Source organism: Mauremys mutica, chromosome 2 (assembly GCF_020497125.1).
Source record: "Mauremys mutica isolate MM-2020 ecotype Southern chromosome 2, ASM2049712v1, whole genome shotgun sequence".
Taxonomy (NCBI): domain Eukaryota; kingdom Metazoa; phylum Chordata; order Testudines; family Geoemydidae; genus Mauremys; species Mauremys mutica.
Window position 1 is genome coordinate 75718614 of NC_059073.1, and position 13226 is coordinate 75731839.

Below are 13226 nucleotides of genomic sequence, written 5' to 3' on the forward strand. Positions count from 1 at the left end.
GACAAGCAGCAAACCCCTCCAGGTGCTGTGATCCCTCAGCACAACAGCATGTGGAGCCCCACACCCAGCTAGATGCATGAATGCTCCCAGAGCCACAGAGAAAAACACCAGACAAATCCCCCCAGCTCCCAGCACTGTACCCCAGGAATATACCATCTTGCACTGCTCAAAACGGGCAGTGAAAATTTATTAATTGGCTCACCCCTTCAACAATGGAAAGTGGTTACACAGCAGCCTTTGTCAAATCTGAACAGATTTACCACACACTTCAGATTAAGCAGTTTTTCTCACCCCACTGGATATTGCAGCCCTTAATATACAGGTTTTTTCCTTCAACCTGGACCAATCTCAACAGAGTCTTGTCTTCTTCTCAGTGTCTTGGTTGCTTGCAGCATAGGTGGGGGGCAGGAGAAGGGCCCAGTATGTGTCCACTCTGTTTGTTTTATACCCTCACTCCATGTGCTTGGAAAACATAAGTCCAGGCATGTCTGGGGGCATTGCTGAGTTTCCAGGCAAGGTTGAGCAATTCCCCTGGTGTGGCCTCATGCAGGTAAGTCACTGCATTGTAGCTCCCTTGCTGCACAATGGTTGTTGATGGGTTGATTGATATCCCACCCGGGTGTTGGTTACTTTCCTTTCTCTGTGCTCCCTAGGAAGGGTTCTGTCTCTTGTTCAGCTTCAAAACTCTGCCAGCTAACAAATGGGACAGTTTTCTTGGTCACTGACAACACCTCTCCTGCCCTGAATCCTGAGGGCATGTTGCCTTCTGCAGGGAAAGGAGCTAGTCTCAGCCCCTCCCATACTTGAAAGTATGCTGCTTCCCTGCATTACAGAGTTGCAGGGATCCTCACCCACCTCAGCGGTTTCTGAGATCCCAACACCCTTCTCTGGGCTTCCCACAGGATACATTTCTCTATGCTCCCTAGAATGAGGTCTGGGTCTGGCTCAACTTGCTGGCAGCTAACAACCTGGACAATTCTCTCCCTGGCAGGCATTACACCTCCATCTTTTCCTGATGTGGTGTTGCCTCCAGCTGCAAAGCAGAAGTTGGTCTCAACCACACTCCCACTTAGAAGCATGTGGCTTCCCCCGCTGCAGAAGAATCAAGGAGACTCTCTCCCATTCTCTCAGCAGTTCCTGAGACCTTACCCTTTCCTTCCCTCGGGGGTCCCAGCATAAAACTCTTTCTTGTTGCAGGCAAATACCTTAACCTGAGCTACATGAAAAAAATCATTACCAAGGAGCAGGTCGACTAGGAGGTGTTCCTTTACCCCCATAGTCAAAATACTTTCCAAACCTTCCCACACCACATGGATTTTAGCTAGTGGTACAAGGAATCTGCTTTCGCCCATCCTCACAATCTCTGCCATTTGGTCAGGTAATATGCTGGCCTTTGGGACCACACTCTGCTTAACCAGAGAGATCTGGGCACCTGTAGCCTTCTGCCCTAAGTACTCCCTGCCATTAATTTCGACAACCTTAACATGCTCCATGTCTGGTTCTGCAGAGGCTAATCTCACAAAACCAATACGATAGGTTTTGATTGCCTGGGGGGTTTCTGTATTGAGGGCAGCAGAACTAACATTAGCTATTGGTTGGCTGCTTCCTCCTAGCACAGAGCATTTATTCCACAGGTGATCAATGGAATTACTCCGATAGCACCTTTTCGGCTCTTCTGCTTTTACAGGAGATTTGGGAGAAGGGTTAGAGGAATGGTTTGCGGGTGGTGAGTACCCAGCCTCCCAGCCATCCTCCCTCTTGCTAGGGATAAAATGGGATCTTCCTTTCCCACCAGATTTAAACACCTCTTTCAGTGGTATGTTTTCAATAGATGCCTGGGTCTGTTCAAAAGGATCAGCAAGAGATGTCATCTCATCCCATAGACACCGTTTTACATCAGCCTAACATACACCTAGGAAATGCTCTTGAGCAACAAGATCCAACATTCCCTCAAAGCTTGTACCACCTTTGATGGGAAAGTGGGTGAGGGGAAAATCTTTCATTTTGTTCACATATTCCCCATTACTCATACCAATATCCCTCTCAAGATTCCCAAATTTAACTCTATATATTTCAGGGTTTTTTGCAAAACAGTGTTTTTAAATTTACAATAGTCTAAAGAATCCTCAATAGGCATTTCATTGACTATATTCAGAGCTTTACCAGTTAATTTTGCAATCAGGGTAGGAACTCTCTTGGCATCAGGGATCTCATGCACTGCACACAGCCTTTCAAAGGTAGGCAGATATTCATCAATATCATCTGTCTCCTTGTATGCAGGACATAAATGGTCCTAATTGCAGATTTTTGGAGTGATGGGAATCGCTGGGATCGGTGGGTTCTGGCTCTGCTTCTCTAGCAGGTCCAGTTGGTGTTTTCGCTCTCTTTCTTCCCGCTCTCTCTCTCTTTCTTCCCATTCCTCCTTTATCTCCAGTTCTTTCAGTTGCAAGGGTCTCTGGGGCTCCCTCTCCTTTTCTTCAATCTGTAGTCTGAAAAGCTCCAACTTTGCAATTGTTTCACTGCTTTCAGTCATTTTTCCTGTTTTTCTGTCCCTACTTCCCTTTCCCGAAATAAGCAAACAGAAAATAACAAACCGGTTGCCTCCTCCTGACTGTCCTTAGCCACCACTCTTAAAGCCTCATTTAAAATCTTTACACCAGTGTATGAAACGCAAATCTTGCTCAGTACAACTAGCTATGTATTTCATCCTGCTCACAGCACCACTGTGATGGGATCCCCCCACCCCGGGGTGCAGCCTGGGACTGTAGGATCGCTGTGCCCCCTTAACTCTCTCCAGCCTGGACTCTCTCTCACAATGCCTTGCTAGTGACCAGCAGCAAGACCCTCCAGGTGCTGCAATCACTCAGCACAACTGCATGTGGAGCCCCACACCCAGCTAGATTGCATGAATGCTCCTAGGGCCACTCATGAATCCCACCAGCCAAGTTCCCCCAGCTCCCAGCACTGTACCCCAGGAATATATCGTCTTGCACTGGTTGACTGATACCCCACCCAGGTGTTGGTTACTTTCCTTCCTGTTGCCTCTGGGGAGCCAATATCTGGCTGATTCCCCAATTTACAGCATGTTTTAGTGACAACTATACTGCACAATTCTCATAACTTCACATGCATTAATGCTATACATATATGGATAGATAAATGACTTTCAGCAGATCAGAACCTTTCCCCTGATACCTTACAAGGCATGCCGTGTAAGGTAAGATCTCAATTATATAAAAATGAGGAATATGGGGGTTCCAGGACACTCCCCGAAGGTACAGAATGTTGCAGTGGGTTGGAATAGAGCTAGAGGAGACCAAGTTGGGGTGCTGGGGAAGAGCAGCTCCAGGAAGCAGGGGCAGAAGGGGAGCTAAACAGGACCTGGAGAGTAATTGGATCAGGGCTGGGGGAGCTGAGGACTGGATTGAAGGAAGCTGGAGCAGGGTTGAGGGAGAGCTGGGGGGGGGGCAGGATCAGATCTAGAGGGGAGCAAGGGAGGCCCATGGGGCAAACTAGTGTGGATTTAAAGGGAAGTCATGAAGGGGCTGGAGGGAAGCTAGGCAGGAGTTGGGGGATGGAAGGGCTAGGTTCAGGCTATGGGGAATTAGGCAGGAGCTGGGAGTATCTAGGCAGCAGCTGGGGGTTGGAAGGGCTGGACTAAGGTCGGGAGGCAGAAGATCGAGGCAGGGATTAGAGGATGATGAGGATGGATTGAGGCTATGCGGGAGATCAAGGGGAGTGGATTTTGGAATTGGGAATGGGGCCCCAATCTATTATTGCACCAGGGTCCTCTGGGGCCTTGTTATGCCACTGATTTAGTGGCAATCACTATAGCCTCTAGTACAGCATTGAATTACCTACCAAGTTTCCCTCACTTTGTATGAACTGCTTTTCAAAAAGAGGGGGTATAGTATGATGCAATATTTAATGCTCTCCAACATTCAGTGACAATGAGGTTTAGAGGCATACACTAAGGCCTGGTCGACACTAAGAAATTAGGTCAGTATAACTACATCACTCGGGGGTGTGAAAAATCCACACCCCTGAACAACACAGTTAAACCAACCTAATCCCAGGACAGACAGCACTAGGTTGATGGGAAAATTCTCCTATTGACCTAGCTACCACCTCTCAGGGAGGTGGAGTACCTACATAGATGGGAGAACCCCTCCCATTGACGTAGCTAGTGTCATCACCAAAGCACTCCAGCTGTGTAGCTGTGCCGTTGCAGCATTTTAAATGAAGATAACTTCAGATGGCAGGGATTTGGGGTATATCAATCAAGCCAATCCAAATAACATCAATCTGCACTTCTATAGCTCCAGCCTAGAATCTCCAAATGGTTTTTAAAGCATTAAATATACCTCACAACAACCATGTGAATTAGGCACCGACAGTATTACTATGTCCATTTTACACATGGATAAACTGAAGTGGAGAAAGGTTACTTGCCCTAGGTCATACAGTGAATCACTAATGAAGCCAGGACTAGAACCCAGGAGTCCGAGTCCCAGTCCCCTGCATTCAACAAAAGGCTACACTGCAGCACAAGAATTTTCAGTATGGACAGCCTTGCCATAAAGGTGAAATTGTTGGGTTTAGTCATAGTTTTTTATTTCTTGTAAAAAATTTAATTTACAAAGAATTCAAGCCTTGAATAAAGTCTTGGGCTTGTACAACTATTTCCCTGTCAGAAGAGGCATTGTATTACCTGAAGTTAGAAGGATTTGGAGAGTATCATATCTCACTATTACTCCATTTTTTTCATTTACTTGTGTAACTGATATATTTTATTGATGTCTGGCATCCAGGTATATTGGGCCATAGATGTCAGGTTACCAGTTCATAGACACAGGAATTGGCTGTTAGACTACCCAATATCTACTAAAGCAAAGACATGCCAGGCTTTTAGCAACTACTTTCTAGTGAAAAATGGATTTAGATATCAACTCTCAAGAAAAAAAAGTGTTAGGCAAAGAAAAGCCAGAAGATTTCATATTACAAAACTCTCTCAAACGTAGGGATTCCTTCAGCGCCTAAGTGATATTACCTTGGTTATCCATTCTCCAGTCATCAGCAATTCATCCTTTATAGGTTGACTACATCAGTATTCCTACTACATCCTCCCACCGTTACTGTAAGGATTCCGCACTAATATGCAGCAACCTACTAACTGAAGACATTGGTCTGAACCACAAAGGCAAGACCTAGATGCAAACTTCCCCAACATTTAGACATATTCAGGTTGAGGGTTTAAATTCAGTCCATTATGGACACCGGGTCCAAATGCAAAGTCTGAATCCAAACTACTGTTATAGAGATGAAACCAGTTTTAATGCTTGCTCCAAATGTAAAGGGTTTCGGTTATGCCCCATCCATAGCTATATGGGGATGATTTCTCCCTCATTTCCCTTCTGCAATTTTACCCCTCTACCCAACTAAACTCCTGCTGAGTGACCCTGTTCCAGTGAGGTGACCCAGTCAAAGCAATGACAGCATTCCTATTGGCAGCCTTCATTTTCCAACCCATACCACTGCCTCACCAACATAGGCCTTTCCTATATATAAGCTATTAATTTAGATATGCAATACTTACAGCATGGGTATAACCAGGCCACTAGCAACAGCAGAACCCGCAGTCCAGCAAGAGAGAAAGAAATAAAATGCCAGAGCTGTAATAAGAGAGGTATATCCAAACTCTTCATGAGTCCCACGTCTGAACAAGTACATGATTCCTCGCTTACCATTCTCAGCTAAGAGTGCAGCTGCTTCAAGGGAGAGAAAAGAAAAGAAGGAGTACAGAAAGCTAAATAGATCCTTTAAAAATACCCCCTAACAGTTCTTGTAACTTTCAACCTTGATTATGATTAAATAAAGTTCACAGTCAATAGGTTGAGCCTACAGTGCTAGTTGAGGTATACAAGACTTCAGGAAAATGAGAACCATTTGTGTTTATAGTCTGCAGTCTGTGATATTATTCTTTTAGATGACCTAAATGGAGAGAAACAGTAGCCATTTAGCCAAAAAAAAGGAACTTCTTGGCTTCTCCCTTTATTAGTCTCTCTGATAGACTCTCTTTCTCTCCCCTATAAACCTCAGAAATGCTATAATTCACAAACTTCCCAACTCACACATTTTAAATGGGGGACTCAGTTCTTCTGGCATGTCTCTGGGGAAGGAAAATAAAATCCACTTTAAAGAAAAATCCAGGTTTAAAGAAAACCTAGGTTGCAGCTAAAGATATTTGGAGACTAAATACAAATTACACAAACACAATTTATTCTTAGCCACCATTCAGCAGACTTCTCCTTACCTTCATTAAAGGTTTGATTGGAATATTTGACTCCATCTGGTCCTATCCATGCTGTGCCTGATGGACAACTATATTCTGAAATTTCTCTCTCAAATGGGCTTATGCTTAAAAATTAAAGGGAAAAGGATGATATTAAATGGATGAGTGTAGTGCAGAGCATCTGTACAGAATATATTTATTGGACACTTCTGATAGAGATCCCCCAGAAAGAATGTTCTTCTGTATCTTCTCTAGTAGCCCAATCCAACTCCCTTAAAGTTGGCCCTAGTTTATTAGTAGTCATGTCCACTAGATATTCTCCTGCCATTGAAAAAGCTAAAGTTTCCATAATTAAGGAGTCACAGGCTTCACTCTACAATGCTGGAGAAAAAAAATTCTATTTTAAAAATCCAGTGCCCAATCTGGTTATGACCTCATTACCAGGTGAGTATTATTGTAATACTGTAAAATATCATTAGCACACCAAATTGTTCCTAATAAATATTTCTCTTTGTGTAAGTCCAAATCACAGGGGCCCCAAGACCAGAGTGAAGTTTGCTGTTTGGATTGTTTTTTGCAAGGAAGAGAGAAGAGCCATGTGCACCTGTCGGTACCAGGTATTTCATTTCATACAAACTTATAACCAATGAGATGGGCCTGTCAGCATTCTGATTGCCTTCTTTGTACATAACATTACTTTCGCCACCCTTCTTCCCTGTCTCTTTGTCCTTTTAGACTGTGTGTGTGTTCAGGCAGGGATTGTGTCCTTCTCTGGGTTTGGAAAGTACCCACCATATTTTTGCTTTTACCACAAACAACATGAACCCCATTTGTTCCACCAACATAGGAAATTGGTGGTGACTGGCCCACCTGATCCCTGTTCAGAACTCCAGAAGAAAGTGAAAACATTAAGATTCTAGCCAACATCCACAGCAAGAAAATTTCTTACAGACCCCCAAACTAGCAACCAAAGGAACACAGGATTCAACCCAATTTTTGATTTGCCTTCCTACATCAGTCTCACTCACACAAAAGAGATGAATTGCCAATTTTTTAAAAAGTGACACACACAATTGCCCAAGAAAAACAACCTTCTTGTCCCCATCTTGGGTCAGAAATTGTATAATTGGTCATATACTCATCAGCACATCTCATGTCTTTTCCTCTATCACTCCCATATTGCAAGAATGCCCTAACTCCTGGGCAATAGGATAGTCTGAGGTGGGTCTCTCTCAATCTGCCCTCTGGGAGCTGATCCATTTTGTATAAAATATTTGAATAGTAATTGGGCCAAAGAGAGAGAATCATTATGGCACTAACCTAAGATGTGGAAGACCCAAATTCAAGTCCCTGCTCCAATGGCTATTTAAATTATTTATACACAGTGGAACAGCTTCAAGAGCAGAGATTGAGCACACTGTGCCCCAGACTATCCCATAGCCCAGTGATTAGTACACTCACCTGCACTATAGAGACTCCAGTTCAAATCCCTTCTCCGCATCAGGCTGAGGGGGGAACTGAACCCGAGTTTCCCCATCCTGGGTAAGTGTGGTCCTCCTGGCCATTTTGTGAATTTAACCCTTCTTTTAAAAAATTTAGCCCTGGAAATAAAATATTTTGTTTGACTGAAACTAATTTTTGTTGACTTTTTCAACTCAACATTTTTCAGAATTTTCCGTTTCAGTTTGACCCAACTGCAATTTTGTTGTTGTTGTTTTGGTTTTTCAGGGTTGGTTACTTTGTGGTTTTTTTCAAACCGCCAGTGAACTGAGGAATCAGTTATTTGTGTTATGATAGGATGTGTTCTATGAAACAAAGGCTTTGGGAAAGAAGTTTTGCTATTTTTGTGGAGACGTTGAAGTTTATAAATCTTTCTCTGGAGCACTCAGTGAGGGGTCAGATTACATTGGAATAGGTATATCCCAGATGATCAGTACTAAGTTCCTACAATTGCAAGGATCAATGGATCTCAGTCATACACTGTCTGCTTCTTTGTTTCTAAGAAAATCATGAACAAGGCTTTAGTCCACTTTCATTCTTGTGGTTTATTACAGCCGGAAGCCCAGTGAGACTATGTATAGCCTGGTAGAGTTCATGACAACCTATCATTTACTTCTCTTTAGGTCTATCCAGTTTCATTGGGATGGAGTCTTTATGACTGGGCCTATTTAAGCTGCACCAGATTAAAAGTTGGCGCAAAGACTGACAGCTTCTAACACGGATCAGCTGGACAATTTTTGATTCAAAGACAGGCAAAAAGACATAAAATTCTTGTGATTTCAGAAGCACTTTCTATACAACTTTAGAACAAAAATAGCTTTGTTTTGAAAAAAAGTGACATTTTACAAGCAGTTAGCCCTTCAAATATTAAAAAATGTTGAGGTGAAGGAAATGGCTTTTCCCTATAAAGATCCAAAGAGCTGTGATAAGTTTGCCAAATCCTGATATTAAGAAGGTGACAAGTTATGTTTTTTCAAAAGAAAAGAAAATCTTTACTACAGCACACAGCATTTATTCATGTAACATAGATCAAATGATACTCTGAAGCTAGTGGTATACAAAGTAATAAATGTCTGCATTTTTATTTGACTTTTGTAAGGCACTCAGAGTCCATTGTCATGAGTGGCAAATAAATCTTCATATAAAATTAATGCAATATAATATAATGTGCCGCCATCCTTTTCTACAGCGTAATTATACCATATTCACCCTTGTAAACTGGTGAAAATTCAGAGATAAACTGTCATTTAACAAACTTTGTCCAAATCCCCTAGATTCTTCACAGATACTAGCTAGAAAGAGAAATATACTTGGCTGCAAGATCAAAATCAAACCTGAGGCAGCTCATCTATATAACATCTCTACCAAATTTACATACATTGGATTGTATCACTCTCACATGACACTTGTCATCTTAGACCCCTACTTGAAACTTATTCCTTGCTGGTGTACCCTTCTACCATGCAAAGGCCTGTTGAAGTCAAGTGAGAGTCATATAGGTACAGATGGAACAAGTTGAAGGTTCAGTCCACTACAGTCTAATTCAAAGCCTACAAAAGTCTGTGGGATCTTTCCATTGGCTTTGAATCAGGCCCTTAAAGTGTAAGTTACTTGAGTCAGGGACCATGTGCTCCTATATGTTTGTACTATAAATGGTACATTGGGGACCCATTCTGATTGAGTATTCTGTCTGCAACCACAATACTAACATTAATTCAATTCCTTTGTTTCACTTAATGGAGCAGACACTGATAAGTAAAATGCACCCCATTCCAGAGGATCAGTGCAGGGCCCTCCACCCCTATAAACTCCAGGTAAGATCTTAAAGTAAGTCTTCTGCGTGGCTTAATGCCTTGCACCAGGCTCCACCCCAAGCATTTCTTGCATAGTCAGGGCTGTTAGGTATCTGTTACTTTGTTCTACTTTGATTTATACGGTTTATTGTTTCTGAAAAACTGATTTGTTCGCTTTTGTTATGTGTTTTGTCACAATTAATGGCGGGCTTTTGTCATTGCTTTTTAAAATTAAGGACAAAGCAATGCAAGGGAAGTTTAAAAGAAGAAAATTATTATATAAGTTCACAATCAAATATGCCCCTTAGTAAATGGATTTGTTAGAAATTGAGAGCAAAAGAATTTTTCTTTAATTCTGAGTTCCTTGAACATAGATATTTATCATCTATAAACTTTAAAGCAAAATTATGACTTTAAACTTTAAAGCAAAACCTAAGTTGAAAATGCACTTGTAGGCTCAAATATATGAATGGTCATACCCCCAGACCTGCTCATTCATTTTTGCATTTGTCTTTAAGCATGCATTGGTTGTTGCATTCCCAACTGCCACATTGGAAAAGTTCACATGCATAAATAAAATTCTGCATTTCAAACACCCAATTCTGGTGCATCTATACGAATTTTTATCCCTGGATGTCAGAGACTAATGGAAATACTGTAGTAATAATTAGCATTTCACACAAAGATGCTTGTGCCATTCTCACCACTTACATTTCTGAACTGTTCTTCAGCTGCAAAGTTCTCAGATTCATGACTGGAGTGCAAGAAAAGAAATATGGCAAGTAGACTGTAACAGTGATGGTACACCCCTGCAGATGTAAAAAGTCAAAAACATCAACGTGTAAGGTAGAAACACAGAAGAAGAAAACGTGAAGGATCTAGAATCACCAACACCAGCAGCTATCACAAGAAGATTGTTCTGTGGGATGTGCCCAACATATCTTGAGAGATCAACCTTGTTTGACTACAATCACTTAAACCTCAATCCTGAAACATCCCACACACAGTCAGACCGCTGAGTCCACACCAAACCCTAGTGAAGTCAATTGGAGTCCACCTGTGACAGCCACCACCTTGGCCAACACATAGGGATTGAACTGGAGATCGCCAGAGCTAAAAGCATGAGCTGAGCTGCTACATCTTGAGTTAAAGAATCAAGGTTTTGTAGCTGGGGGCTATATCAACTCCTATTCTCTGTGAATCGGCATGGAGTGGGACCTGTAAAACACACACACAGGTGGGTTAAACCCCCAAACAGAGCTCCTTGCAGGATAGAGATCTTAGACTGAAAACTGAAACTGTGCAAACTGTGTTCCATATACCTTTTGGGAAGAATCTACCACACTTTGGGGCACCTTAAAATTATCTGTGCTCTAAAAAAGCCCCAAGCCCACCCCCCTAAAACCCTGTAATGTCTAGCTATTTCTATTTTACTACAGTATTACTTATTTGTAGACATGCTTACAGCACTCATCAGCATAGTACACAGGTACTTATTTCTGCCTTGTAGCCTCATTGCTTAACCAATCCGCTCAGAAGAGACTTCTGAAAGGTTTGAAAGAAATATTGTTCTGCTGCTCAGTGATGGAAAGCTCTTAGACACTAAAGTAGTGATGGGCACCTTACAAATGCCTGAAATAAATTAGATAAAATATTGTACAGAGACAAGTAGAGATTAGGTTTAGCCAGGCACTGTAATCCTTCATAAAGAAGAGGCCTCACCATCCACGTTCCTTCTGCTAGTTCTATTGTACCATTGGAAGAGGATTCTAAAAATAAAACAGAGTTTTTTTCCTGATTGTTTTGTTCTTGTTTAAAAGCACCCACAGTGTGTAAATCAGCAGTCTGAATGTATTCCAGCTACAGACAGGACTAAGCCACAATGCTGAGATCTTGATTCTAACTGCCCCAAACCTCAGAACTGGTTGGACCTTGAACTATGATTTAGGTCCATCTATAGTTCTAGCCAAATGAAGGTAAAATTACTGTAAGGAAAGGAAGAAGGTTTTGTTTTTGTTTTTGTTTTAATAGATCTGCCCTACAACTAGGCAGGTGTCTAGGAGGAAACTACTGAAACACACTTGGCCATTATAAAAGTGCCCCTTTTTAGGCATGAGTGAGACATTCAGACACATTCTGGAATGTAAGGTGGTACACTTAGGGAAGAAAAACCAAATGCACAAATGCAGACTGGGGGATAACTAGGTTGGCAGCAGCATTGGTGAAAAAGATCTGGGAGTTGTGGTGGATCACAACCTCAACATGAGTCAGCAATGCAATGCTGTTGCAAAAAAAGGAAATGCAATTTTAGTTTGCATTAACAGAGGCACAGGTTGCAAGTCACGGGAGGTGATAGTACTGCTCTGCTTGGCGCTAGTTAGGCCTCAGCTGGAGCACTGTGTCCAATTTTGGTCACCAATGTATAGAAAGGATGTGAAGAAACTGGAAAGGATGCAGAGGCAAGTGACAGGATGATCAAAGGGATGGAATGCAAGCTATATGGGCAAAGGCTGAAGGAACTGGTATGTTTAGTTTGGGAAAAAAAGAGATTGAAGGGGAACATGATGGGGGTTTTCAAATACTTGAAAGGCTGCCATAAAAACTATGGAGAAAAGTTGTTCTCTCTTGCCACAGAGGGCAGGACAAGAGGCAATGGGTTCAAACTACAGCATAGCAGATTTAGAGTAAAACTTCCTAACTGTAAGTACAGGAGGACAATGGAACAGACTGCCTAGGGAGGTTGTGGAAGCTCCTTCACTGGAGGTTTTCAAAAGGAGGCTCGATAGCCATCTGTCTTGGATGGTTTAGACACAACAAATCCTGCATCTTGGCAGGGGTTTAGACGAGATGATCTTTGCAGTCCCTTCTAACCTTATGATTCTATAGTTATTAAAACACATTAGGTAGTACATTTACGGAAACCAAGGAGCTAAGATATAACTGTATCTGCAATTATAGCTGCTTGTCATACAATTGTATCTCAAGTCTTTGTTTCTCTCTATCGCAAACATAACAAGCTTATGGGCACAGCCCTGCTAAAACAGACAGACTGAACTGGGAATAGTATGGGTCTTACAAAACATAAGCTGGGTTTTGTTTTTGCAAAAATCAAAATCAGATATGGTTCAGATCCAGCTCAAACTTTATCCAAAGCCCCTAAAATATGTAGGTGGGTGTTAGTAGGTGATTGGCTAGGGGATTCCAGTTGTGACTGGTTTTCATTGCTAAGCCAAGCAACTTTTAAAAGTTTTGATAATTTTAAAAAATATGCCATGAAACTGTTTACCCAACCTAGGGAAACTCTGAGCTTTTGGAACTTAACAATTAGACATCATGATAAAAATATAAAGAAAAGGAAAGATATGTTCCCTAGATTCTTGGCAAACACTATCCGCATTGTGATCTCTTTTTTGCAGGGAAAGGTGATGAATTATGGAGAAGCAAATATTACCATAGGTCAGGAGGACACGTTATAAAGACAACCACCCCTGTTCTAAGGGCTGGAGATTAGGAATTAGTTCCAGTTAAAGGGAAGGTGCTCAGGGTTATCTTGTGGGAGTGGGAGATACCACTGTGATTTCTTTCCAAGTTTAAATGCTGATTTGTTTATATAGGATTAGTCTTGGTTAATTAAAGTCACA

At 41.9% G+C, this 13226-nt stretch overlaps 1 protein-coding gene across 1 annotated transcript in view; it reads right to left on the bottom strand.

The window, feature by feature from the left end:
- The window catches only part of LOC123364773 (chloride channel protein C-like), a 104716-nt gene that overhangs the window by 69172 nt on the left and 22318 nt on the right, over positions 1-13226 (bottom strand). Inside the window, exons 8-10 of the mRNA XM_045007151.1 lie at positions 10297-10394; positions 6314-6417; positions 5597-5768 (exon numbers count right to left, since the gene is read on the bottom strand). Coding sequence (XP_044863086.1) covers positions 5597-5768; positions 6314-6417; positions 10297-10394 — 374 coding nt within the window. The remainder of the gene's footprint in view (positions 1-5596; positions 5769-6313; positions 6418-10296; positions 10395-13226) is intronic.